The sequence below is a fragment of the Molossus molossus genome, unplaced genomic scaffold, assembly GCF_014108415.1.
Source record: "Molossus molossus isolate mMolMol1 unplaced genomic scaffold, mMolMol1.p scaffold_m16_p_3, whole genome shotgun sequence".
NCBI classification, from domain to species: Eukaryota; Metazoa; Chordata; class Mammalia; order Chiroptera; family Molossidae; genus Molossus; species Molossus molossus.
Genome location: NW_023425366.1, coordinates 41,806,009 through 41,833,347, shown reverse-complemented (window position 1 = coordinate 41,833,347; position 27,339 = coordinate 41,806,009). Strand labels below are relative to the sequence as shown.

At 35.2% G+C, this 27,339-nt stretch overlaps 1 protein-coding gene across 3 annotated transcripts in view; it reads right to left on the bottom strand.

Annotated features, from left to right (window-relative positions):
* The window catches only part of IPO11 (importin 11), a 211,150-nt gene that overhangs the window by 58,139 nt on the left and 125,672 nt on the right, over positions 1–27,339 (bottom strand). For 2 of the 3 annotated variants that reach the window (XM_036279398.1, XM_036279399.1), the window contains exons 23-27: positions 23,882–23,961; positions 23,398–23,478; positions 21,322–21,417; positions 20,446–20,559; positions 785–906 (exon numbers count right to left, since the gene is read on the bottom strand). In XM_036279398.1, the coding sequence (XP_036135291.1) occupies positions 785–906; positions 20,446–20,559; positions 21,322–21,417; positions 23,398–23,478; positions 23,882–23,961 (493 nt within the window). The remainder of the gene's footprint in view (positions 1–784; positions 907–20,445; positions 20,560–21,321; positions 21,418–23,397; positions 23,479–23,881; positions 23,962–27,339) is intronic. The other variant, XM_036279400.1, reaches the window with a different exon arrangement.

Sequence of the window (27,339 nt, the reverse complement as noted above, 5' to 3'; positions counted from 1 at the left end):
AATACATACATTTTTATAAAGAATTTCTGAAGCTAACTGGATTCATTTTCATTGACCGCCAGGATGCATGTGCTGCAAAAATTCCCTCAGACATCAAGATCTAACATATTATCATTATTCTTCTCAGTGTCAAGCTTAAGGCTACAACCTTTATGCCTTTAAAAACAAAGGCACCAAAATGGGGGCACATAATGCTAACTCCACAAAGACAGGAATAAAAACAAAAACAGGTTCTTTCTTAAATTTCCAAATCAAAGAATTTTGTATTTGCTTTATAATAATGAGAATTTTAACAAAGTTCATAAAGTATAATGACTTCATCTATGTCAGAAAGAAAAATAAACTTGCAAGCTTCTTTATATATAAAACCCCAAAAAATTAAAACTAGGTAACATAATTTTGAATTACCAGCAGGATGATATATCTTATAAAATGCTACTGACATTGAAAATATTTTATATATAATATATCTATATAAGAAGAGGACCTAAAGCAAGTGTAAAAAAATCTAGTTATTATTTTAAAAATGGAAATTCAGACAAGAATAAAATAAACTGGTAAAATGAATATGACCATTAAACTGCAGTGCCTATCACTCCCATTCACATAGTTTGAGATCTAGACTAACACTTGCGACATCATTATCTACTAACAAAATTAGCATACATATACATTAAACAATGCCGAGAAACACACAGAAATACCAAATGGCCAAAACAGTGGTAATATTCTAATGCTTTAAAGAAACAAATTAAAACAACAACGACGAAACAAGTCTCCTCACCTATTATCAGATGGCAGAAGAGAAAGCAAAGCCAAAGCTGAAAGTTTTCTTCTTTCAGGCTGAGTAATGTTGTCCATGCGATCAACCCACATTTCAATCATATTTCCCAAAAGCTGGTCCATCTGAAAGGAAGACCAAGAGGCATCTCAAAATATGTGAAACACTATTCACTTTTGGATAAGTATATTATAGGCTAAATCCTCAAGAGGCATGGTTAAAATTCAATTGCAGCAAGCACAGAATTAGAATACCAGAATTTGGGGCAAGCCTTGAGCTGAAAAGGAATAATTTAAGCAAATCAGAATTTGACTTCGATTAATCTTCAGAGCCAATTAATTCTGAGAACTAAATTGACTTGTTCAATTCAGTTAGGCTAAGGTGTCGAGTTGTTTGTTCAAATATCAGTCTAGATGCTGTTGTAAAAGTATGTTATAGGTCTGACTAACATTTACAATGTGTTGACTTCAAGGAAGTAAGCCTCCATAATGTGGATTGGACTTCATTCAATCAGCTGAAAGTCTTCAGAGCAAAAACTAAGGTTTGCTAGAAAAAAAGAAATCCTGCTTTAAGACTATCCATCAATAGATGAACAGACAAAGAAAATATGGTGTGTGTACACACACACACAGGAATATTATTCAGATATAAAAAAGAATGACATCATGCCATTTGCGACAATATGGATGAACCTAGAGTATTATGTTAAATGAAAAGTTGGACAGAGAAAAACAAATACCATAGGATTTCAATCATATGTAGACTCTAAAAAACAAAACAAATGAACAAAATGAAACAAACGCATAGATACAAAATTATGATTGCAGGGGGGAAGAACGTGGGGGCTGGGGCAGAAAGGGGATTAAGAAGTACAAACTCCGCCCTGGCCAGTTTGGCTCAGCGGTTAGAGCGTCGGCCTGCGGTCCAGAGAGACCCGGGTTTGGTTCCCGCTAAGGGCACATACTTCGGTTGCAGTTTGTCCCCGGCCCTGGTTGGTCGTGCGGGTGGCAGCCACTCGATGTGTCCCTTCAAGTCGATGTTTCTCTCTCTCTCTCCCTCTCACTCTCTCTCTCCCTCCCACTCTATCTGTACAAAAAATGGAAAAATATCCTCGGGTGAGGATAAAAAAAAAGAAGTACAAACTCCTAGTTAAAACAATAAGTCACAGGACCCTGGCCAGTTTGGCGCCACAGTTAGAGCGTTGGCCTGCGGTCCAGAAAGACCTGGGTTCAGTTCCCGCCAAGAGCACTTACCTTGGTAGCAGTTTGTCCCCGGCCCTGGTTGGGTCGTGTGGGTGGCAACCACTCGATGTGTTCCTTTCATGTCAATATTTTTCTCTCTCTCTCTCCCTCCCACTCTATCTGAACAAAAAAATATCGAAAAATGTCCTCAGGGAGGGAGGGAGGGAGGGAGGGAAGGAAGGAAGGAAGGAAGGAAGGAAGGAAGGAAGGAAGGAAGGAAATAAGTCACAGGGATATAATGTACAGCACAGGAAATACAGTCAATATCATAATAACTGTATGGTGACGGATAGTTACTAGACTTATTGTGGTGATCACTTTGTAAGGTATATAAATAATGAATCACTATGTTGTACACCTAAAACTAATATAATATTTCAACTATAATAAAAATAAAATTTTAAAAAGAATATTATATAGAAATCCTGAGTTTTCAGTCTGCTCTACAAAATTAGAATTTGCCAATCCCTACAATTATATAAGCCAATTCCTTAAAATCTCTCTCGTATACATGAACACACACACATATTCTCATTCTCATTCTCATTCTCTCTCTCTCTCTCTACCTACCTACCTATCTATATACACAAACACAACCACAGCTCTATTGTTCTGGAGAACCCTGACTGATAGAGTTAAAATATATAAAGTAAGATACAACCAACTGTACTGATCATGCAGATTGAAAGTGGACCTCAGGATTTATTTATAAACACTTATCCACTTCTAATTCATTTTAAAAATTGCATTTAATATCAAAATCTCTATCTTATGGATTTGATAACATAAAAATCAACCTTAATTCCTCACACTTGTTTACTTCTGTGCTTCTATATTTTTTCTAAAAAATGCACATTTTTTAAAATAATAAAAAGTCAAGAAAACACTAATTAACTCAAGACAATTATTTACACTTAAGTTCCCCAAACTGTATACTGTGTCATAAGATGCCACAGTGAACTCACAGAATATTTAAAACTGAGAGAAATTTAAAACTGTCAGATACTGCAAGAATTACTAGCCCAAGACAGTTCCCAGTTTTAACATTATACTTCTTTCAATGCTTTCTTATCTCTGCAAAGTACTACCCTCAAATCAAATAGAACAGAAAATGACAGTGGAGGTGTCCAATCTGATTCCAAAGTTTGAGAATTTAGGCTAGTGCCCAATAAACATACATATTCCATTAGTCAGCAATTGTGGGTATTTAAGAATAAAATAAAGATATGATTCTTTATTATTTTTGTGTATTATTTTTCAATAGTTATTGAATTATTAGAACATAAATAAACATTAACTGGTTTGGACCTAACCTCTAAATAAAAGAAACTGTTAGATACTTTTTTTTTGGCCTATAAGCACTTTGAAAATGTTATTAAGGGCACAACCATAAACCACGACAGTTTTGTAACTTCAGATTTATACCATGATGTCTTCAATTCATATTTAATTTGGAAACAAATGGTACAGATTCTCTGTAGATTTACTGCATGCAACTAATATCTAGAAGGCCAGACTTACAAAAACAAATCATAACCACTATGAAAATAAATATCAAGTTATTAAAGTGTAATATATACAACTGAAGCTACAGTAATATTGCTGGTTGAAAAAAGATACAATCACACCTCACACCTGTCAGAATGGCCGTCATCAACAAATCATCAAACAACAAGTATAGGTGAGGGTGTGGAGAAAAGGGGACTCTTGTACACTGCTGGTGGGAATGTAGACTGGTGCAGCCACTATGGAAAACAATATGGTGTTACCTCAAGAAATTAAAAATTCAACTGCCATTTGACCCAGTGATCCCACTTCTAGGAATATACCCTAAGAAGCCTGAAACACCAATCAGGAAGAATATATGTACCCCCATGTTTATAGCAGCACTATTTACAATAGCTAAGATGTGGAAACAGCCCAAGTGTCCACCAGTAGACGAATGGATAAAAAAGCTGTGGTACATATACACAATGGAGTACTATGCAGCTGTAAGAAAGATCTCTTATCCTTTGAGACTACATGGAGGGACCTAGAAAGTATTATCCTAAGCGAAACAAGCCAAACAGAGAAAGACAAGTGTCATATGATCTCACTTATTTGTGGAATATAATGAACATAACAGTCTGAGGAATGGGGTAGTCCCAGAGACGTGGAAGTGGGGTACAGACTGACAATCCCCAGAAGAGGGAGTGGTGGGGGAGAGATAAACCACAGAACTTATATGCATGTATGCATGAACAATGGACATGGACAACAAAGCTGGGGACAGGGCAGGGAGGGAGGGGGAGGGGAAATCAGTGGGGGGAAAAGGAGAAACATCTGTAACAAAAATAAATTAATTAATAAAAAAAAGAAAAAAGATACAATCAGTAAAAATAGATTATCTCTATAGTCTAATTTTATTTATAACTTACATTTATTTACTATAAAAATATTTAAAGCATATAACAACAGTAAGTTTGAGGGGACTTAATTAAATAAGCAATTAGAATACAAGGTGTTAGCAATCTTTTTCTGTAAAAGACCAGATAAAATATGTAAGTCTGTGTGGGCCAATAAGGTCTCAGTTGCAACTATTTAATTCCCCAGATCAGTCATAAATAATATGCAAACAAACGGGCATGAATTTGTTCCAATATAAAATTTCATACAACTTTCACATGTCCTAAAATATTAGTTATTTCAATTTTTTTCAATCACTAGAAAATGTAAAAACCGTTCTTAACTCATAGGCTTTATAAAAACAAGCAGCAGGCTGAATCTGACCCATAGGCCACAGTCTGCTGACCCTGGGAATACATGAGCAGGGCCAGAGCTAGGATACAGCAAATACCCCTGATGATAAATGCATAGTTCCCAATATTATAAGAACACCTGAAAAAGATCTTAGGGCGTTAGGACTAAATTACCCAGGAGTTTCTTTTTAAGGTAGAATCGAAAAAGATTAGGAACCAAGTAAAGAAAAGTAAGAGGCCAGGAGGAAGAGTTCTAGGTAGAGGGAATAGCCTATATATGAGGGCTCTGAAGCAAGAGGGAAAAAGGTGTTTCTAAGAAAGTGAACAATGTTCTGAGCACTGAAAGGCTCAGAGAGTTTTAAAAGGAGGCAAAGAGATAAGGATAAAGAATAATAAATCAGATTATGGTAGACCTGTGTAAACAAATCTGTATTAGACAGTTTCGGCTTAATCCCAAATCTAAAAGAAAGACACCAAGAGATCTGAAACAAGAAAATGATAAAAAAAACTCAACTTGGTTTCTCTGAAGTAAATAGTAAGGGTGCAAAAACAGAAACAGGACAACTGTAACAAATGTTGATGAGCATTTACAGCAAATCATGAAGCAACAAAAAATTCTGCATTATTTTCAGATAACTAATTTCTAAAATCAAAATATTCCTTAAGCACGTAATGAAAAGATGGTGGGATTTCAGTATTTTGATAATGTCGCCAAATTCTACCCAGGCAGGTGCAGATACAAACTAATCATGCTGATAGCAATTAAATAATTACCTACTATAGCCCTGGCCGGTTTGGCTCAGCGGTTAGAGCATCGGCCTGCGGTCCCGAGAGACCCGGGTTCGGTTCCCGCTAAGGGCATGTGCCTCGGTTGCAGTTTGTCCCCGGCCCTGGTTGGTCGTGTGGGTGGCAGCCACTCGATGTGTCCCTTTCACATCGATGTTTCTCTCTCTCTCTCTCTTCCTCGCTCTCCCTCCCACTCTACCTGAACAAATGTCCTCGGGTGAGGATAAAAAAAAAATAAAATAAAATAATAATTACCTACTATAGAAAGAAAGAACTTTATTTCCAACTGGTTCTATCACTTTGTAAATTATAAAAACATCTTTTATAAGAATAAAGTAATTTTTTAGCATTATATCCCCTGTAAAGCAGAATAAAATGTTTAGGTAACTGCTATTCAAAAACTAAAATCTTTTTCTTTTTCTTTATTGATTTTAGAGAGAGAGGAATAGAGAAGGAGAGAGACAGAAACATCGATGACAGAGAACATCGATTGGCTGCCTCCTGCACGCCCCCCACTGGGGATCAGGCCCACAACCTGGGCATGTGCCCCAACCGGAAATTGAACTGGTGACCTCTTGATGTATGGGTTGACACTCAACCACTAAGCCACACCAGCTGGGTTAAAATGTTATTTTTATGTAAGATTTCATGAAACAGTTGATTCATTGTGTAGAAACAAAAAAGGACCTTCAATCTCTCTAGAATTTGAAAGATGTATACAGTTGTTAAGTCAAATACTTAGGACTGATTATGAAAACAATCTTATGGTCTAAGAGGCATGTCTTCAGGACAGTCATCTTCTTAGGGTGCAGAATTTGAAAAATTTGGAGTAAGCTACCAAAGTGTTTCACTGTCCCCCAAATGTATAAAGTCTAATTTAAAGAATATTGTCAGAAAGAATAAGATGACAATGTTTCTGGAAAACAAGGACTTACTTAAGCAATAGTGGAATTCAGTCTTAGTTTTGTAGAAAGATAAATATTACTCAAATTCAGCAGCAAACACTTGATTGCACCTTTATAATAAAGTTATTTACCCTAGAAGCATAATGACATGGTGAAAACAACTTTAGTACTGAACATATGCATTTGCTGGCTCCCTCTGAAATCCAACTAAAGGGGAATAAACAAATAACCCCAAAAGGTCTATAAAGAGAAGGTATTACAATGGGTAATGATGGCCGCAAGTTTTCAGATGATGAAAGAGTGGTAAGTGACTTGGCAGAATAGAAAAGCCTGAAACCAAACTGCCTGCCAGGGGAGTAACAATCTAAAGCAAGCAGATTTAGTTCTCAGAACCCTATAATCATCAAGCAGCAAAGACAGAGGTGTGGCAGAAATCAAAACAGAAAAACTGGCCTAGCTGGTGTGGCTCAGTGGTTGAGCATTGACCCATGCACCAAGAGGTCGCCAGTTCGATTCCAGGTCAGGGCACATGCCCAGGTTGTGGGCCAAATCCTCGGGGGGGACATGCAGGAAGCGGCCAACTAATGTTCTCTCTCATGGATGTTTCTCTCTCTCTCTACCTCTCCCTTCTTCTACCTCTAAAATCAATTTTTAAAAAATTATAAAAGAAAAACTGTCTGAAAGTCTGTATAAGGAACAATCAGAGCCTTCTAGATCCCCTTCCCACTCCTGAAGGAATCCAAAGAAACAGTATCTGGAAAAATGAAATCACAACAGCTCCCACTCAAGACACCAAGAAGAGAGAAAGGCAAGGTGAGGTACAAATTAAAACCAGATGCTTTCAATGAAAACCTGGCTCCTAATGGCAAAACACCATCATCCCAAAAGTGCTTTTTTTCCCCATCCTGAGTTCCACAATACTTGTTTATACCAAGGAAAAGGCTACCCCTCAGAAGAAAAGGGAACACCAAGAAGAAAAAAAGTGTCTACAAATACTGTCATTTTCCTGTAAGTTTCCCTCACAGCTCTAAATTATAAATTAGGTGATCAACATAAAATCTTCTTCATTCATTCAATATAAACAAATGACTGCAAGACATTGGCTAGTAAATGCTTAGCGGAAAAACTATTCTAATGGTGACTTCTGAATGAAGTCCTGAATGAATCCAGGTCCTTTTCTGAAGATATAAAATCAATCTATTAACTTGGCTTCCTCTACTACCTCCCAACTGTTTCCAAGTATTTAAGAGAGACAAACCTTTACCCCAAAATACTTGCTTGCTTCAAAGCTATCTGGATACACTGGAACTCATTTATCTAGAGACCTATTTAATTCCTGCACATACTTTTGATGTTCTTTAACTGTACTCACAGTTAAAAGTAGCCATTTGAACTCAAATAATATTTCATTCACTTTCATTCCCCTAGTCTCTACACTCAAACATGATGGCTTGACAATTTTTGTCAAATTCTTTGTGGAAAACACTTCCTCTTCACAATGAAAAGTGAAAAAAGAAAAGGTAAGACATATTCCATGAAAAGCCTGTGGTCTAAATACAGTGTCAGAAACAGGTCTGAACCAATGATAACAGCTCTCTCCTCAATCCTTCAGAGTGCCAATGGACTTGGAGTAGTACTAGCATCTAACAGTCATCATTTCGTTATATTATGATATTTAGCCCAATGGAGGTGGCCTATTCTCAAGTATTCTTTTAAATGATTACCTGAGATAAGAAAATAATTCCCCCAAATTTTCCATATGATGACTTTCAAATGCACAGCACCTAAAGAACTATCCATTAGTTACTCAGTCCTGTAAGTTTATTATTTTGGGTAAAAAGTTGATGTTAGGTATAGGACTGCACAGAAGCAAATTTCCTTTAAAATTGTATAAACGGTAAGGCTATATTTTACTATCTTTTCCATTCATGTAAATATACACTTTGCTAGGTGACCCATTTCCAGACTCAATTCATGCTGTTACTAACAATTACTTGACGTAAAAGGATATTTAAAATATTTAAAAATCAAAAGTAAATATAAATTTTTAAATGTAAGGTCTTATTTTTATATAAATAGATATTGAAACACAGCTTATCAAGCTATATAAATGGTAAAACAAATCATTATCAAATCATTTTAATAATTTCTGCTTTTCCAACATGTGAGGATATAGTAAGAAGTCTACAACTTAGGAAAGAGCCTCTACCAAAATACAACCATGCTGGCACCCTGATCCTGGACTTCCCAGCCTCCAGAGCTTGCATCATCAACTACAGTACCCACCCCTGAAGATACATGAAACCAACGGAGAAATATGGTGCATTTCCCCAACTCCACCATCTCCTAGCTTTGTGACCTGGAGATCATAGCAAAACGGAGAAGACAGGCAAGTTAAGCAATTCTGCAGTTCAGTCTGGAGGACTACTCAGTTGACCAGTGGATGAAAGACTGCAAGTGATGGTAATCCAGTGAGAGGACGTGGGCTAGTCAGTAGCAATGGAGATAAAGAGGAGAAGATTTAGTGTGCTAGTTTACAAATACACAGGAGATGAAGGAATAAGTTAAATAACACCAAGACATACCTCAGACAAAGCTCTTTGGTATAACTGGACAAATATATGAAAACTGAGAAGCAGAAACATGATGTGTTGACCGGTAGTGAAAACTACTCTTTGATTTTTCAAATCTTAGAAATGAATCAACATTTCCACAATAATTTTGGGCACATCATCAGATCTCTTGCAAAAGTACTTCATGTTTTGAAAATAACTGTACACCAAAAGGCTGTGGGTTCAATTCCTGGTCAAGGCACATGCCTAGGTTACAGGTGCAGTCCCCAGTCAGGGAACCTGCAGAAGGCAACCAATTAATGTGTCTCTCTTACACTGATGTTTCTCTCTCTCCCCATTCCCCTCTCTCTAAATATTAATGAAAAATGGTCCTTGGGTGAGGATTAGAAAAACAATTAACTTATTTCACACTCACAAAAAATAATTTCTAAATCATTTGTTGATATTTAAAAATTAAAAGTATGATCTTTTATTTAATGCTGCTAACACTAATTGAATAACAGTATAGATTTTACAATTTAAAAAGACATCAAATATTTTCAACAATTTCCTCCCTAAGTATATAGTCACTAGGCAACCTGTAGTCTCAATAAGAAGTAATGTCTCTTAAGGTTCTCATAAATCACCTCTTATCTTCCACTGAACTTACCGCAATTACATTAAAAGCTTTCCTAGCCCTTCTAAACACTGTTTGGAATATTTATTGTCCATAAAAATCATCCAAGTCATTTAATTGTTCATCTAAAGGTCATATTTAGTTGGTTTAATTTTACTTCACTTTCAATAAACTGAGTTTTAAAACCATCATTGCCCAAATTCAGGATACAACAAAATGAATCAACCTAAAAACTCAATGTACTTTTCATTTGTCTTCAAAAAGAGTTCACCATAACTGCACAATTTTTCCTGTAATTAATTTGTTTTAGTTGAGTATGCTACATTTCATAATTTGTAATATCTTCCTATTGTTTCATAATTTTCTTTCTTATGTTTTATATGCCTGATTACTTTTTTGTGATTTATTAAAATAATAATACTTTGCAATACAATAGGCAAATTCTAACAGACCTAATATGTCAACACTGGTAGACCTAACCATTAAACAAAGAACAACAAATAAATAAAAGTATATAGATTGAAAAGTCGTAAGCAAAACTGTCTCACCTTGCATACAATATAAATGTATATGACAAAATTCTAAGGACACTAAAATAAAACTACTAGTAAGTTTACTAATAAGGTCACAGGATACTTGCTCAATATAGAAAAATCAATTTCATTTCTCTTTACTACCAATGAACAACTGGAAACTGAAATTCTCAAAACACCATTTATAATAGCATTAAAACCTAGAACTATCTAGGATAAATTTAACAAAATATGTGCAAGACACATAATGAAAACTATAAAACATTACTGAGAACACTAAAACACCACCTCAATAAATGTATATCCATGTTTACAGATTAGACAACTCAATCTTACTAAGATAAAAATTCTCCCTAAATTAATCTATAATATAAATATAAACTCATTAAAAATCCCAACAGAAATTTTCCAGTTTTTTCCATAGATGTTGGCAGGCTAATTCTAACATTGCTACGGAAATGTAATGGACCAAAGTAGAATAGCCAAACCTATTTTAAACAGAAACAAAGGTAGAGGACCTATTTCAAGACCTACTATAACCAAAAAAGACAGTGTGATAGTATAAAAATAAACATCCAGATCAATGAAAAAGAGAAGAGTTGGAAAAAAAGATCCACACATATAGGGGTGGGCAAAAGTAGGTTTACAGTTGTGAGTAAATGAAACATTTTATTCTTGTATTATTTATTATTGTATTATTTGTATGATTACTATTATTTCATATCCTTACTTATGATTTACCTTTTAAGTAATAATGGCTGGTAATTTAACATCTTTTGCTTACCCCTTATAAATGGTCTATTTATTTTTGACAAAAGTGTCAAGGACAGTCAATGGGGAAAAAGTTTTTCATATAAATCATGCTAGAATAACCTATAATATACAAACAAATGTATGTGTATGAGCATACATATGTATTTATATATGTGTATATGTATATATGTTATATATATGTACAAAAAATACATAATAACCATTGAATCTTATCTCTCATCATATACAAAAAATTAACTCAAAATGAACCAGTGACCACAAAAGCTAAAACTATAAAAACTTCCAGAAAGCAGGAGAAAACCTTCATAACCTTTGGGTAGGCAGACTTCTTAGATCAGACACAAATGTATGAACCATAAAAGACAAAAAGTGCCCTGGCCGGTTTGGCTCAGCGGTTAGAGCATCAGCCTGCGGTCCCTGAGAGACGCGGGTTTGGTTCCCGCTAAGGGCATGTACCTTGGTTGCAGTTTGTCCCTGGCCCTGGTCGGTCGTGCAGGTGGCAGCCACTCGATGTGTCCCTTTCACATCGATGTTTCTCTCTCTCTCTCTCTCTCTCTCTCTCTTCCTCTCTCTCCCTCCCACTCTACCTGAACAACAAAAAAATGTCCTCGGGTGAGGATAAAAAAAAAAAGACAAAAAGTGATAATCTAGTAAACTGATAAACAGCTTCTGATCTCAAATATACATTAATAAAAAAAAAAATGAAAAGGGAAGTTGAAGATGGGGAAATAGTCACAAAACATATACTAACAAAGTCTTGAATCGAGAAGACTGTTCTAGAAGACTGTGTAAGGAACTTGAACAACTCAAGAGAAAGACACATAAACTTTAAAAATTGGCAAAAGATTTTATTTTATTTTATTTTATTTTGTGGTACGTGCCCCTAATGGGAACCAAACCCAGGACTCTCGGGTCCGCAGGCCGACGCTCAACCACTGAGCCAAACTGGCCAGGGCGGCAAAAGATTTTAAACACACAGAAACTACACATATGACTAATAAACACAAAAAAAGATATGGAAAGTCTTTAGTAATCAAGAGAGTTCCAATTAAACCACAATGAGATTTCCATCAGAAATTCATTAGAATGGTAAAATAAAAAAGACTGACACTGACAATCAGGTGCTAGTGAGGATTAAGGAACAACTAAAACTGACACATTAATGATAGGAGAAAAATTCTATCACCACTTTTAAAAACTCTAACCATAACAAGCATTGGCAACAATGTGGAGAAACTGGAACCCTTTCCACACTGGAGGAGGAAATTTAAAATGGTATAGCTGCTGTGGAAAACACTATAACGTTTCCTCAAAAAATTAAAAATAGAATCATCATATGATCCAGCAATTCCACTTTTGGATATATACCCAGAAGAAGTGAAAGCAGGTCTCAAAGAGATATCTTTATATCCATGTTCATAGCAGCTTTACTCAAATGTGGGAACAACCCAAGTGTCCACTGTCTGAAGAATGGATAAGCAGAATGTGGTGCATACATATAATATATACAAACAACATCATTCATTCTTAAAAAGGAAGGAAATTCTGACGTATTTCTACTGACATGGGTGAACTTTCAACACATAATGCTAAGTAATATTAGTCCCCCAAAAAACAAAAGAAATAACAAGAAAAACTAACTACTGTATGATTGCTCTTATCTCAGGTAGTTAGAGTAATCGAAATCAGACAGAAAGTAGAATGGTGGTTACCAGAAGCTGGGGAAACAGAAGAATGGGGAAGTTACTGCTTAATGGGTACATAGGTTAAAGTTTTATAAAAGTGAGTTGTGAAGATGGAAGGTAGTGATGATTATACATTATGAATATATTTAATACCACTGATCTGTATACTTAAAAATGGCTAAGAGGAAGAAGAAAAAAGATTTTCAAAAATGATTATGAGGATAAATTTTATGTTATATGCATTTTATCACAATAAAAAAAAATACTCAGGAAAATTTTTAACATAGTTGATAGCTTTTGTTTTTCTTTCCACAGCACTCTGGACATATCTTAACATAGTACTTATATTAATTTGAAATTGCCTGTTTAAGTGCACCCTCCCTTAAAAGAGTACTATTAGCTTGTCAAAGCCAGGATTTGCAGGGTCAGGTGGAGAAGTGCTTGTTATATATAGGCTAAGTAGAAGGTAGTAGAATGTGGTCACTGAGATACCAGGCTCTGAGTTAGGCTGCTGGGGTTGTATACCAGCTTTATCATTCACCAGCTGTGCAAACTTAAGCAAGTCACTAAAGCTCTCTAACCCTCACATTTCCCATGAGATGAAAATATAAATAATCTCATTGTGTGGATTTAAAATAAGACACAAAATGTATACTACTGTTAAATATATTATTATAAAATCACTCAACAAATTTTGTTGAACTCATTTGAATAAATTCTTAACCGTTTTAACATTAACCCATCACAGTTAAATTTAATAAAGCTAATGAAAAGTCTCTCCTGTGAGGAGGAAAAATGGTGGCAGACTGAATGGATGCTACACAGACCGTATCCCAGGATCAATCTGGAATTACAACCACAATAAAGACAAATCATCAGGAAAAAAACAACTGAAAAGCAGCTGGAGAGAACCCATATATCCAGGGACAGAAAGAGGACACCAAATCGAGCCTGGCAGAGACTGAGGAGGCATGAGAGGGTGGGCTGGGAGCCCATGGAGAGCAGCAGAGGGCTGTTTTAGATGACAGTGGTTCCCACTCAGAAAGTGAGGGTTTTCAAAAGCACCAAATCAGCTACAGCCACTCACCTTGGGTTCTAACAGAAGGAGAGTGGACTGGACTAGAACTGCGTGGACAGAGCCCGGGTTTCCTGGCCCAGGAGGGAGTTGGAGGGGAGAACACCAGGAGTTTTGTGCTGAATCACTCCATGACAGGACAGTAGCCATCTTACTTAACAAGCCCCTTCCCAGAGCCCAGGGGGAAAGCAACAGCCCCTCCTTCAGGAATTCAACACCCCCAGGCCAGCCACAGAAATGCAAATAAGGGTGCATTAACATACGCTCTTATAAGAGTCTGATAGCAAGCAAGTGCCCCACCCTCTGGACATCCTCTTACACCTGAGGGATTTTATTCATTCAGCTGAGGGCTACAAATCTAGGCTCATCAAGTAACTGCGACTAATAACCCAGGCAAAAGCTGTAGAATAACTGAACCTTTCCTTGGCCTGCAAATATACCCAGGAAAGTAAGACAGTGGTGTTTAACGTGGATCCTCCCACACTCATTCAAACCCAGTAGAGGAAGCCACAACCAGCAGAACACCAACACCCACAGGAAAAATTTGGCAGGCTCCAAAATGCACTATGTCAGCCAAAATGGTGAAAATAAAGAAAAAAATCCTAAATGAAAGAACAAGAACATTCTACAGGAGAAGAGACCAAAGAAATGAAATTAAGCAAGATATCAGAGGTAGAGTTCAAAATAATAATTATGAGGAAACAACATCATGAGTAAACAGCTTGACAGCATGAGTAAAGATATAGAAACATTGAAAAGCAACAAATTAGAAATGAAGAATGACATAACAGAAAAAAGAGAACACATTGGAAGCAGAGTAGAGGAAGTCGAGGATCGGATCAGTGAATTAGAAGACAGAGTATAAAAAAAAAAATCACACAATCAGAGAACAAAAAAGAAAAAACAATTAAAAAACAGGAAGACAGCTTAAAAGAACTGTGGGAACACATGAAACATGACAATATCCACATCATAGGAGTGCCAGATGAAGAAAATGAGCAAGGGTTACAAAATATATTTGAAGAAATAGTGACAGAAAACTTCCCTAACTTGGTGAAGAAAAAAGGCATAAAAGTTCAAGAAGCACAGAGAGCTCTAAGTAAGAGGAACCCAAAGAAGCCCACACCAAGACACATAATAATTAAAATGCCAAAAATTAAAGACAGAGAGAATCCTAAAGGCAGCAAGAGATAAGCAACAGATTACCGACAAAGGAACCTCCATAAGGAGGTCAGCTGAATTCTAAATAGAAATACTACAGGCCAGAAGGGAATGGCATGAAGTAAACAAGGTCATGAAAAACAAGAATCTGAAGCCACTACTATTCTATCTAGCAAGGCTATCATTCAAAATAGAAGATGAAAAAAAGAGCTTCCCAGACAAACAGAAAAAGAAAGGCTAAGGGAATATATTAGCACCAAATCAGCACTCCAAAAATGTTAAAAGGACTGCTATAATAAGGAGAAGAAATAGGAAGAGACACATAACCATAATAAACAAAAATGGCAACAAATAAGTACACATCAATAATAACCTTAAATGTAAATGGATTAAACATTCCAATCAAAAGACACAGACTACCAGAATGGTTAAGAAAACATAAATCATATAATATGTTGTTTACAAGAGACCCACCTTACACAAAAAGACTCACATAGGTTGAAACTGAAGGGATGGAAAAAAATTTTCCAAGCAAACGAAAAGGAAAAAAAAGCTGGGATAGCAATATTCGTATCCAATAAAACAGACTGCAAAATGAAGGCCATAACTAGAGACAAAGAAGGCCATTACATAATATTGAAAGGTCTACCCAACAGGAGGATATAACCTTGGTAAACATATATGCACCCAATATAGGAACACGAAAATACATTAAAAAACTTCTGGAGGACTTCAAAGGAGAAATCAACAGCAATACATTCATAACAGAGGACTTCAACACCCCACTGACATCACTGGATAGATCCTCTAGATAAAATTTAATAAGGCAACATATACTATAAATGATGCACTACATCAAATGGGTTTAATAGCTATCTATAGAGAATTATATCCCCAAATTGTATAATTCACATTCTTTTCAAGTGCACATGAAACATTCTCAAAGACAGACCACATGTTAGGACACAAACTAAGTCTCTACAAGTTCAAGAAGACTGAAATCATATCAAACATCTTCTCAGAACACAATGGCATAAACCTAGAAATCAATTACAGTAAAAACATTCAAACACATGGAAGCTAAATAGCATATTATTAAACAGCAAATGGGTTACCAAGGAGATCAAGGAAGAAATTAAAAACTTCCTGGAAACCAATGAAAATGAACACAAAAATCTATAGAACACAGCTAAAACAGTCCTGAGAGGGAAGTTCATAGCACTATAGGCCTACCTCAAGAAACAAGAAACATTTCTAATTGACTTTCTAACCCTACAACTTAAAGAACTAGAAAGTAAACAAACAGAAAAACCCAGAGCATGTAGAAGGAAAGAAATAATAAAGGTCAGAGCAGAAGTAAACAACATAGAAACTAAAAAAAAAAACAATTCTAAAGATAAAACAAAGAGGTGGTTGTTTGAAAAGATAAACAAGATTGATGGACCCTTGGCCAGACTCATCAAGAAACAAAGAGAGGACCCAAATAAACAAAATCAGAATCGAAAACGAAGAAGTAAAAACTGACACCACAGAAGTACAAAGGATTGTTTAAAAATACTATGAATAAGCCCTGGCAGGTACTGCTCAACTGTTACAGCATCGGCCCGTGGACCAGAGACTCCTGGGTTCGGTTCCCGCTAAGGGCATGTACCTCGGTTGCAGTTTGTCCCCAGACCTGGTTGGGGTTGTGTGGGTGGCAACCAATTGATGTGTCCCTCTCACATGGATGTTTCTCTCTATCTCTTCCTCCTTCTCTCCCTCCCACTCTATCTGAAGATAAATGCAAAAATGCCCTCGGGTGAGGATTAAAAAAAATACTATAAATAATTATACACCAACAAATTGGACAATTGAAGCAAAATGGGCAAATTTCTACAATCACAGTCTTCCAAAACTGAACCGAGAAAAGACAGAAAACTTGAACAGACCTATAACAACTAAGGAAATTGAAGATGTAATCAAGAGACTCCCAGAAAACAAAAGCCCAGGCCCAGACACCTTCATGAGAGAGTTTTATCAAACACTGAAAGAAGATCTAACGTCCATTCTCCTCAAACAATTCCAAAAAATTCAAGAGTAAGGAAGACTTCCAAACTCATTTTATGAGGCCAGCATAATTCTAATTCCAAAACCAGATAAAGACACTACAAAGAAAGAAAACTACAAGCCAATATCCCTGATGAACATAGATGCCAAAATCCTTAACAAAATATTAGGAAATTGGATCTGGTAATTAATTAAAAAAATTATTCACCATGACTTTAGTGGGATTCAATACAGGGATGCAAGGCTGGTACAATATTCGCAAATCAATAAATCTGATACACCACATAAAGAAATGAAAGATAGCCCTGGTCGGTTTGGCTCAGCGGTTAGAGCGTCGGCCTGTGGTCTGGAGAGACCCGGGTTCGGTTCCCGCTAAGGGCACGTACTTCGGTTGCAGTTTGTCCCCGGCCCTGGTTGGTCGTGAGGGTGGCAGCCACTCGATGTGTCCCTTTCACGTCGATGTTTCTCTCTCTGTTCCTCTCTCTCCCTCCCACTCTACCTGAACAAAAAATGGAAAAATGTCCTCGGGTGAGGATAAAAAAAATAAATTAAAAAAAAAGAAAAAAAAAGAAAAAAAAGAAATGAAAGATAAAAACCATATGATCATATCAATAGATGCTGAAAAAACATTTGATAAAATCCAGCACCCATTTCTGAAAAAAACACTAAGCAATGTGTGAACGGAGTAACCATATCTCAATATAATAAAGGCTATATATGAAAAACCTACAGCCAACATCATAGTCAATGGCAGAAACTACAAGTATTTCCCTTAAGAACAGGAACAAGAGAGAAATGCCCACTTTTGCCAATCTTATTTAACATAGTACTAGAAGCAATCAGACATGAAGAAAAAATAAAAAGGGAACCATACTGGAAAGGACAAAGTAAACTGTCATTATTTGCACATGACATGATATTGTACACAGAAAATCCTAAAGGCTCCATCAAAAATCTACCAGATTTAATAAATTAATTTGGCCAAGTAGCAGGACGTAAATTAACATCAGGAAAACAACAGCATTCTTATACACCAATAATGAACTCACAGAAAGAGAAACTAAAAAAAATTCCATTTGCCATTACAGCAAAAAAAAAAAAAAAAAATAAGATGCCTAGGAATAAAGTTAACCATAGAAGTAAAGGACCTATTCTAAGAAAACTGTAAGACATTGAAAAAAGAAATAAAGGAAAATATTAAGAAGTGGAAGCATTTATCTTGTTCATGGATTGGAAGAATTAACATCATTGAAATGTCCATACTACCCAATGCAATCCCCATCAAAATACCAATGACATATTTCACAGAAAGAGAACAAATACTCCAAAAGTATAGGGAACCAAAAAAGACCCTGAATAGCCACAGCAATCTTGTAAAGAAACACAAAGTAGAAGGGATCACAATACCATATATCAAGTTATACTACAAAGCCATTGTAATCAAAACAGCCTGGTACTGGCACAAGAACAGGCATATAGATCAATGAAACAGAACAAAGAACCCAGAAATTGACCCAAGACATTATGCTCAATTAATATCTGACAAAGGTGGCAAGAGCATATGGAGTAAAGACAGCCTCTTTAATAAATGGTGTTGGGAAAACTGTAGAGCTACATGCAAATAAATGAAGCTAGACCACCAACTTACACCATACACAAGAATAAACTCAAAATGATAAAAGACTTAAACATGACTCATGAATCCATAAGAATCCTAGAAGAAAATGTAGGCAACAAAATTTCAGACATCACAGGCAGAAGAATTTTCACTGATACAACGCCTAAGGCAAGAGAAACAAAGGAAAAAATTAACACGTGGGACTACATCACACTTTAAAGCTTCTTTCTGCACATCAAAAGAAACACCATCAAAATGGAAAGGGAACCTACTATATGGGAGAACATTAATTGCCAAAAATACATCAGATAAGGGGTTAATCTCCAAAATATATAGAGTATGCATACGACTCAATAAAAGCAGAGAATCCAATTAAAAAATGGGCAGAGGACCTAAGACACCTCTCCAAACAGTACAAATGGCCAAGAGACATGAAAAAAATGCTCAATGTCACTAACCATCAGAGAGATGCAAATTAAAACAACAATGAGGTATCACCTCACACCTATCAGAATGGCCGCTGTTAACAAATCATCAAACAACAAGTGCTGCCGAGGGTGTGGAGAAAAGGGGACTCTAGTACACTGCTGGTGGGAATGCAGACTGGTGCAGACTCTATGGAAAACAATATGGTGTTTCCTCAAAAAATTAAAAATTGATCTGCCATTTGACCCAGTGATCTCACTTTTAGGAATATATCCTAAGAAGCCTGAAACACCAATCAGAAAAAATATATGTAACCCCATGTTCACAGCATCACTATTTACAATTGCTAAAATCTGGAATCAGCCCAAGTGTCCATGAATAGATGAATAGCTGTGGTACATATATACAATGGAATACTATGCAGATGTAAGAAAGAAAGACCTCCTATGCTTTGAGATGACATGGAGGGAACTAGAGAGTATTATGCTAAGTGAAATAAGCCAATCAGAGAAAGAGAAATATCACATGATCTCACTTATTTGTGGATTATAATGAACAAAATCAACTCAGAGACATAGAAGTCGGGTACAGACCGGCAAACCTCAGAAGAGGGAGGGAGGGAGGGAAGAGATAAATCAAAGAACTTATATGCATATGTGCATAACCTATGGACACAGACAACAATGCAATGGGTTAGGGGAGGGTGTTGGTGGGATCGGGAGAAGGGTGTCAATGGGGGAAAAAGTAAAAACATCTGTAACAAAAATAAATCAGTTAAAAAAAACTTTCCTGTCTAATCATCAAAAAAAAGGGCCAGTATCTCTAATTAGATTAGTCTAATTCTAGAAAAACTATATACATTCTAAATATACACTTCCTTACTCTTGATTTCCTTAAAGTGGAAATATATTTGTTTCAGTCCAGAAACCAAAAGATTTCATAAATTGCCTACATTCTAGAGATATCAGTCAAGTACATACCACCGTCTACAGTTTATAAGTCTTAACAGACTAATGACTTAAAACATAAAAACCACATTTTAATATAATGTATACAGTCTCCACCAACTTACTTAAGAACCTTTTCCATACTTATTATAGTGATTGGTTTCAGTTGTAGTATTTTTTTAATAAGCCTTGGAGAAAAAGGTCATTTACCACAATAATGATAATGAAAACTCACTGCATGGCATTAAGAACAAGTTAATTAAGAAATAAAATAAAAACTTTACATGACTGTATATATCTGTTTCATTTTATGTATGCCTATCACTAAAATAAAATTGCCCATTTTGAAAAGAAATATGTTTCAACTGCCATTCACAGATTCTTTTTCTTCTCCCAAATTATAGGTACAATGTAAGCTATTAAAGATTTAAACTATAAAAGTTTAACTACAATAAGACTTTTATAGAATTATTTCACCAAATTTCCAATCTTTATCTGAATAAGGACTTCCTTCAATTAAAAAAAAAAAACGATTCATACCTCCTGATTAAATTTATGTGCCATCTCAGTAAGAAGTGAAGAAAAGAAACTAGTGTTTTGTAGCAGGACTCGACCCATAACTCCAAGATATGTTGACATCACTACAGGATACCTCTGTACAATTAAAATACAGCACATGTAAAACTGAGTTAAGGTACAGTACATACAACTGTAAATAATCACTGACATAGTAACAATCAACAAGGATATGAAATAACACTATTCTCCTTCATATTGCTTCTTTACACTGAACTGTCAATACTGTCTAACTCTAACTTACTAAATATATATATATATATATATATATGTTATATAAGGTAATATATATGTATTACATATATAGGGTGTCCCCAAAGACCTCTACTGAATAATTAGAAATGCCAATCGGTTAAATATGAAAAAAAAGAAATATCAATTGAGCTTTAAAGTGATTTTTTTGGTACATCTGTATATTTATATAGAAATATATATAACGTGTGTGTGTGTGTATATATATATACATACATATATATATATATAATAAAGAGAAAAGAACAGACAAAGGATATTTACCAATGGCATATTTATATATTTATATTACTTTAAATGTTCTTAATATACATAGTTATATGAATCTATTTAAGAGCTGGACTTAGAACATATGAGTGAGAGATGAGATATCAAAAGAAGCTTATCCTTTCCTATGTGGAAAAATAATAAGCAAAGCTGTATGAATACCTAAAATTTACTTCAAAATAAATATTTTAAAAAGCTTTCCTTTTACATAAGACAATGAAGAAATAATTTTCCAATGAAGAGGGAAAATAATTAAAACTAGAACTGTAAGGGTCCAATACTGTCCTTCCAAGCTTAATAAAAAAAAAAAAAAAATCTTACCTCCCCTTCTATAATACCTCTGAAAACACAGGGTAGAATTGGTTGAAACATTTGTGGACCTAATACTGGGTTCACTTTAAGGGCATTTTCCACAACCTAAAAATCAGAAAAACACATTGGTAAAAGTTAATAATAAAAGTCATTGCTTCCTGCAAAACACAGGTAAAGAAAACGAGAAGCAACCAACCGATGTGTCTCTCTCACATCAGTGTTTTTCTCTCTCTTTCTCCCCTCCCACCCTTCCACTCTCTCTAAAAATCAATGGAAAAATATCTTCAGGTGAGGATTAACCACAAAAAAAAGTGAACAGTTAAAATTCAAGTATTTTTAGAATATAATTATACTCATCAAGGTAAGTTGTTCTAAGTCACACAATATAATAAAGCCTATTTTTTGCCCTTAACTATCTGTTCCTAAAGTAGGCATACTGTCTTTCTATCCAATTTTCATAACATTGTAATTTTCTGCTTCAAAGCACAAAGAAGTTGCTTTCAGATACCGTCAAAAATTAGTATAACAGTGCCATTTAGTCAAAAATATATTAAAAATGTTATACAGCATACTATATTAAGAAAAAGAATCTCAGAAGTATTAAAAATAATAAGCTAATATTAAAAACTATTATTATAGCTTTAATGGAACTCTGAGATTAGGAAAATGCCAAACATTTTGAGAGAGCTCTTAGCTTTCTCAAAAATTTTAAAGTATAAGCATAAATGCACCAGAGTCCTAAAATATTCTTTATATATATAAAAAAAAAATAGCTTATTCATGATAAATAGTATTTAACATCTATTTAATAAATAATAAGATACTGTTTGAGATTTTAAATCAATATATAGGTTTGACTATAGTAATTTTTTTTAAAATGTTTTTGATTTTTTTTTTTTTTAAGAAAGAGAGGAAGGAAGAGAGAAACAGAAACATAGATCGGCTGCCTTCTGCACACCCCCTACTGGGGATCGAGCTCTAAAACCAGGCATGTGCCCTGACTGAGAATTGAACCAGGACCTCTCAGTCCATGGGACAATGCTCAATCCATTGAGCCACACTGTGATTAAATACATTTCTTAAAATGAACCTCTTTGGGAAAACACTTCTCATTTCACTGGGAGAAAATTAAAATAGTTTTTAGGATCTACAGCCATGCAATGGTTTTCACACAATAAATGCTCCTTTGTTTATGACAGTAACACTTTACCTAAGCAGTTCTCCTATTTCACTTAGAATACAGCTAAGAAATTAAAAACAAAAAAAGGAGTACTTTTAACAGCTTCACCCTCTGGCTTAGTCCATACATAAAGTGTGTGTGTGTGTATGTGTGTGTGTGTACACAAATATACCTGTAAAAATATATTTAAATATATATATTTATGTTTATATGTAAAAATATACATTTGATAGTATTTATATATTTAATAAAAATGTACAACTCAAAACCTGTTAGTTCTTAATTATATACAGTTATATACAATATATAAATATAATTAATCTGTAAAGCTATAATGCATAAAGACTCAGAGTTTGTATGGTTATTTTTGTTTTGTTTTTTAATTGAAGTATAACTGACATACAACATATTAGTTTTAGGTGTACAACACAGTGATTTGATATTGGTTCTTAATTACACACAATCCATATAAATTTGGCATTCTGATAGTCAACTTAAATTAAATAACCAACTTATAATATGAAAATTTTATCCCAAAAGCAGGCTAACAAACTAGAGGGGTGAGAAGTAGCAAATGTCACCAGCCTTTGGATAATTCATAAAAGTTTTAAAAAGCCTTGCTATACAAAAGGAGGTCTCAGGATGAGGGGGACCATTTTAGAAATGCGGCATCTACATTTTAACAACACCCTCAGGGGATCTGTACTCACAGACAAATTTGAGACCTTTGGTCTAGAAGTATTAAACCGACTGAATACTGCTAAAAAGAAGTTACTGTCTAGAATTACTCTTCTCCTCCTTGTCAATCATCCAAACTGAAATGAGGGTCCAATTTCACAAAATATAGTTGGAAAACTTATAATGCTATTATGAACTTGTAACAATAATTTAAAAAATGACAATACCTTGAGCACTTGAACTTGACCTTCTGTAGTAATGTCCCTTAGCAGCTCACAAAAGGACTGACACAGACCTACTGCATATGTCTGAAATTCAATCAAAAGTAAAATATACATATGAATATATCTAAAATATTAAAAAAACACATAAAATTCAGTTTGAAATTCATTATAATCTATTTGAGAATTATATACTAAATTTTCTATTATAACTCTAGGAAAAGTTTGAAGAATAAAAATATAACTTATTCCCTATATGATTTTTATAGAAATATGAGGATCTATTTATTCAAAAGCACAGTTTCTGTGTTTAAAACCTAATTCACTGAACTGTATCCCATTTGCCCTGCAATGGGTAATGCTTATAAAATACTTCCCCCACTTAAAGTAATATAGATCAGTCATTTAAATTTTGAAAAAGTACCTCTTCGTTTCAAATGAGAAACAAAATAACTGTATAAATTTTTACAATGCAAAAATTCCAACATACCTGTAAAAATTCTGTTGATGATAAAAAGATATAACCGTTGATGATCTTAAAGCAGGTTCTGAGATTTTCTGAACTTTGTTCTGCCAAAATAATAAATATTTCTTTAAAAAGGACAAACTCGCCCTGGCCTGTTTGGCTCATCGGTTAGAGCATCGGCCCACGGACCGAGGGATCTCGGGTTCGAATGCCAGTCAAGGGCACGTACCTAGGTTGCAGGTTTGATGCCCTAGGGTCATGTGAGAGGCAACTAGTTGATGTGTCTCTCTCACATGGAAGTTTCTCTCTCTTTCTCCCTTCCTCCCTCCCTCCCACTCTATCTAAAAAGCAATGGAAAAATATCCTCTGGGGAGGATCAAAATAGTAATAATAAAAAGTAAACAAAATAAAAAAGACAAACTAATTTATTGTTCATAGTTTAAATAAAGCAATTTCTTTAAAATTAAGTTATACTTCTTTACAAATTTTAGTTCTGAGTGCTATTCAGAATACTTGTATATAGATAATTAGCCAAAAAGTGGCCTCAACCTATAACTTAATGCTTTCCCATATACCTTCCACTAATTAAATCAACTCAGAAAAGAATATTAAGTTCCCTTTTTTTCCCCTTTCAGAAAAGAGCTACATAGCCAAATAATCCAATCTTTCAAATCAAACTGAATTTCTAGTGCTAGCATGGTGAACACCATGCAATTGAATAGCTTTACCTTCATATTTGACACTGCTAAATGGGTTCACACAATAAACATTATGCTACTCTACTTATGAAAAGAATCCCCATTATACTCCAAAAAATTATATTGTGTTTAGATATTTTCAATCTTTGGGTTTTGTCCTGCTTCTAACCTATAAAAACCTACATATAAAAAATGTTCTTAATGAAGTAAATACCAGAACAGCACAGGAGAAGGATACTGTTGTTAGCTATTTCTTTTCAAGTGCAAAGTAGAAAACTATTTTGTTAATTTTGAGATGATCAAATGTTCATGTCTTATCACACACAATAATAATACAATACAGATTGTATATATATAATTAGAGATCAAAACGACCCCAAAATATCATCTATATCTAAAACCTGTTGTTCTTTGTTACTAATATTTATAAAGTTTATTCACTTATGATAGGATAGACTAAAAAAATGTTCTGACAAAATATTGGCCTAGGGCCTGGGTTCTTATCTAACTCATATTCTAACAAAGAGAGAAGACATTCTATTCAGATGAGAATTTCCCATAGACTCTCACAACTAAATGACAATCTTATTTCTAGCTCAAAATGTATTTTAAAGGCATTAGTTCACAAATTTTAGGACTTAACAGATTATTTTAAAATAAGGAAGTGGAGGGGACAGGGACTGACCAACTTGTTACCATGCTAATGAAAGACATAAAAAGAAATAACAAAGGCTATCATCTAAGTATTTTTTGCAACAAAAGACAAAAATCTCAGGACAAAGAGGTAGGTCTTTACATCAAATAAAGTTATCCTTATGAAAAATTCACACTGTCTCTTTCTTCTCAGGTAAAACAAGGAGAACAAGTCTGGACTTACTAACATTGTTTCACAGACCAACACTAAACAACAGATTATTTGGCAATCCCTGTGAAGGATTCATATTTCAGTGAAAACTTAGGATGGCTATATTCCAGGCATGTCAGGGAATCTAATTTCTAAATCACTGTCACCTAAAATTTTATCATGATCTATGATGAAAAAAAAAAACAATACTTAAAACAGGCTAAATTTTAAAACCATAGCACCCATCTCTTACAAATATTTTTAAAATTATTCCTAGATCAATGATGCCTCTAGCATGCCTAGGGTAGCTTTTACTAAATTTTCTAGGGCATGCTGTCCATCATCAGTAAATATTATAGTCCTAAAATTAACAAATGTATCTATTTTGAGGTACACTAAACAATGTTAGTTATATCTATGAGTTCCTAGTGACATAAAGAAAAATTATTGTCTGGTTCTTGTATCAGAACCATGCAAGGCATCTGTATTTATTTTTAGACATGTGAATAATTATAAGTTCTCAACCAGGAGCAATTTTTCCTCTCTGGGGACATCTAGCAATGATTCGGAACTTTGGTTATTAAAACTGGCACCTCCTGATGTGGAGAAAAGGGAACCCTTGTGCACTGTAGGTGGGAACAAAGACTGGCGCAGCCACAGTGGAAAAGAGTATGGAGGTTCCTCAAAAGATTAAAATCGGACCTGTAGTTTGACCAAGTGACCCAACTCTCACACTATATTCTAAGAATCCCAAAACACCAATCAGAAAGAATATATGCACCCCTATGTTCATAGTAGCATTATTTATAATAGCCAAGATCTGGAAAGAGTAGAAGTGCCCATCATTAGATTAGTGGATAAAGGTGTGGTATATTTACACAAGGGAATACTATGCAGCCGTAAAAAAGAAGGAAATCTTACCCTTTAAAACAGCGTGGATAGACCTGGAGAGTGTTACGCTAAGTGAAATAAGCCAGTCAGAGAAAGACAAGTACCATATGATCTCATGTGTGAAATCTAATGAACAAAAAATAAACTGACATGGAATCTAATAATCAAAAATTAAACTGACAAACAAAATAGAACCAGATGTATTGATACATGGAAGAGTCTGACAGAGGTCAGAGAGGTGGGGGGGACTGGATAAAAGAAGGTGAAGAGAGTAGCCAAAGAACATACATTCACAGCCCATGGTCACAGACAACACAGTGGTGAAGGTCACGGGAGAGGTGACCAGAGCTAGGTGGAGGTGGGTAAAGAGGAGAGGGGAATACCGGGACATCTGTAAAAGTGTAAACAATAAAAAAACAAAACAACAACAAAATACTAGCACCTCCTGGCCAGTTAGCTCCATTAGTTAGAGTGTTGTCCCAGTGTGTACCAGGTTGCGGGTTTGATCCCAGGTCAGGGCACATACAAGAATCAACCAATGGCCCTAGTGGGTTTGGCTCAGCAGTTAGAGCATTGGCCTGAGTTCCAGAGACCAGGGTTCGGTTCCCACTAACGGCAGGTATCTCGGTTACAGTTTGTCCCTGGCACCAGTTGGAATCACGCGGGTGGCAGCCACTCAGTGTCTCTCTCTCACATTGATGTTTCTCTCTCTTCCTCCCTCTCTCCCTCCTGCTCTATCTGAAAATAAACACATACAAAAAAAGAATCAAGCAATGAATGCATAAATAAGTGGAACAAACTGAAGTTTCTCTCTATGTGTCTCCCCCCTTTCTTTCTCTCTCTAAATTAAAAACAAAAACAAAACAAAACTGGCACTAATGGGCTGAGGTTGAGGATGCTTAATATAAGCTTCCTACAGTGCACTACATAATCCCACATAACAAAGTATTATGTGGCCCAGCTGGTATGGCTCAGTGGTGGAGCATCGACCCATGCACTAAGAGGTCGCAGTTGGATTCCCACTCAGGGCATATGCCAGGGTTGCAGGC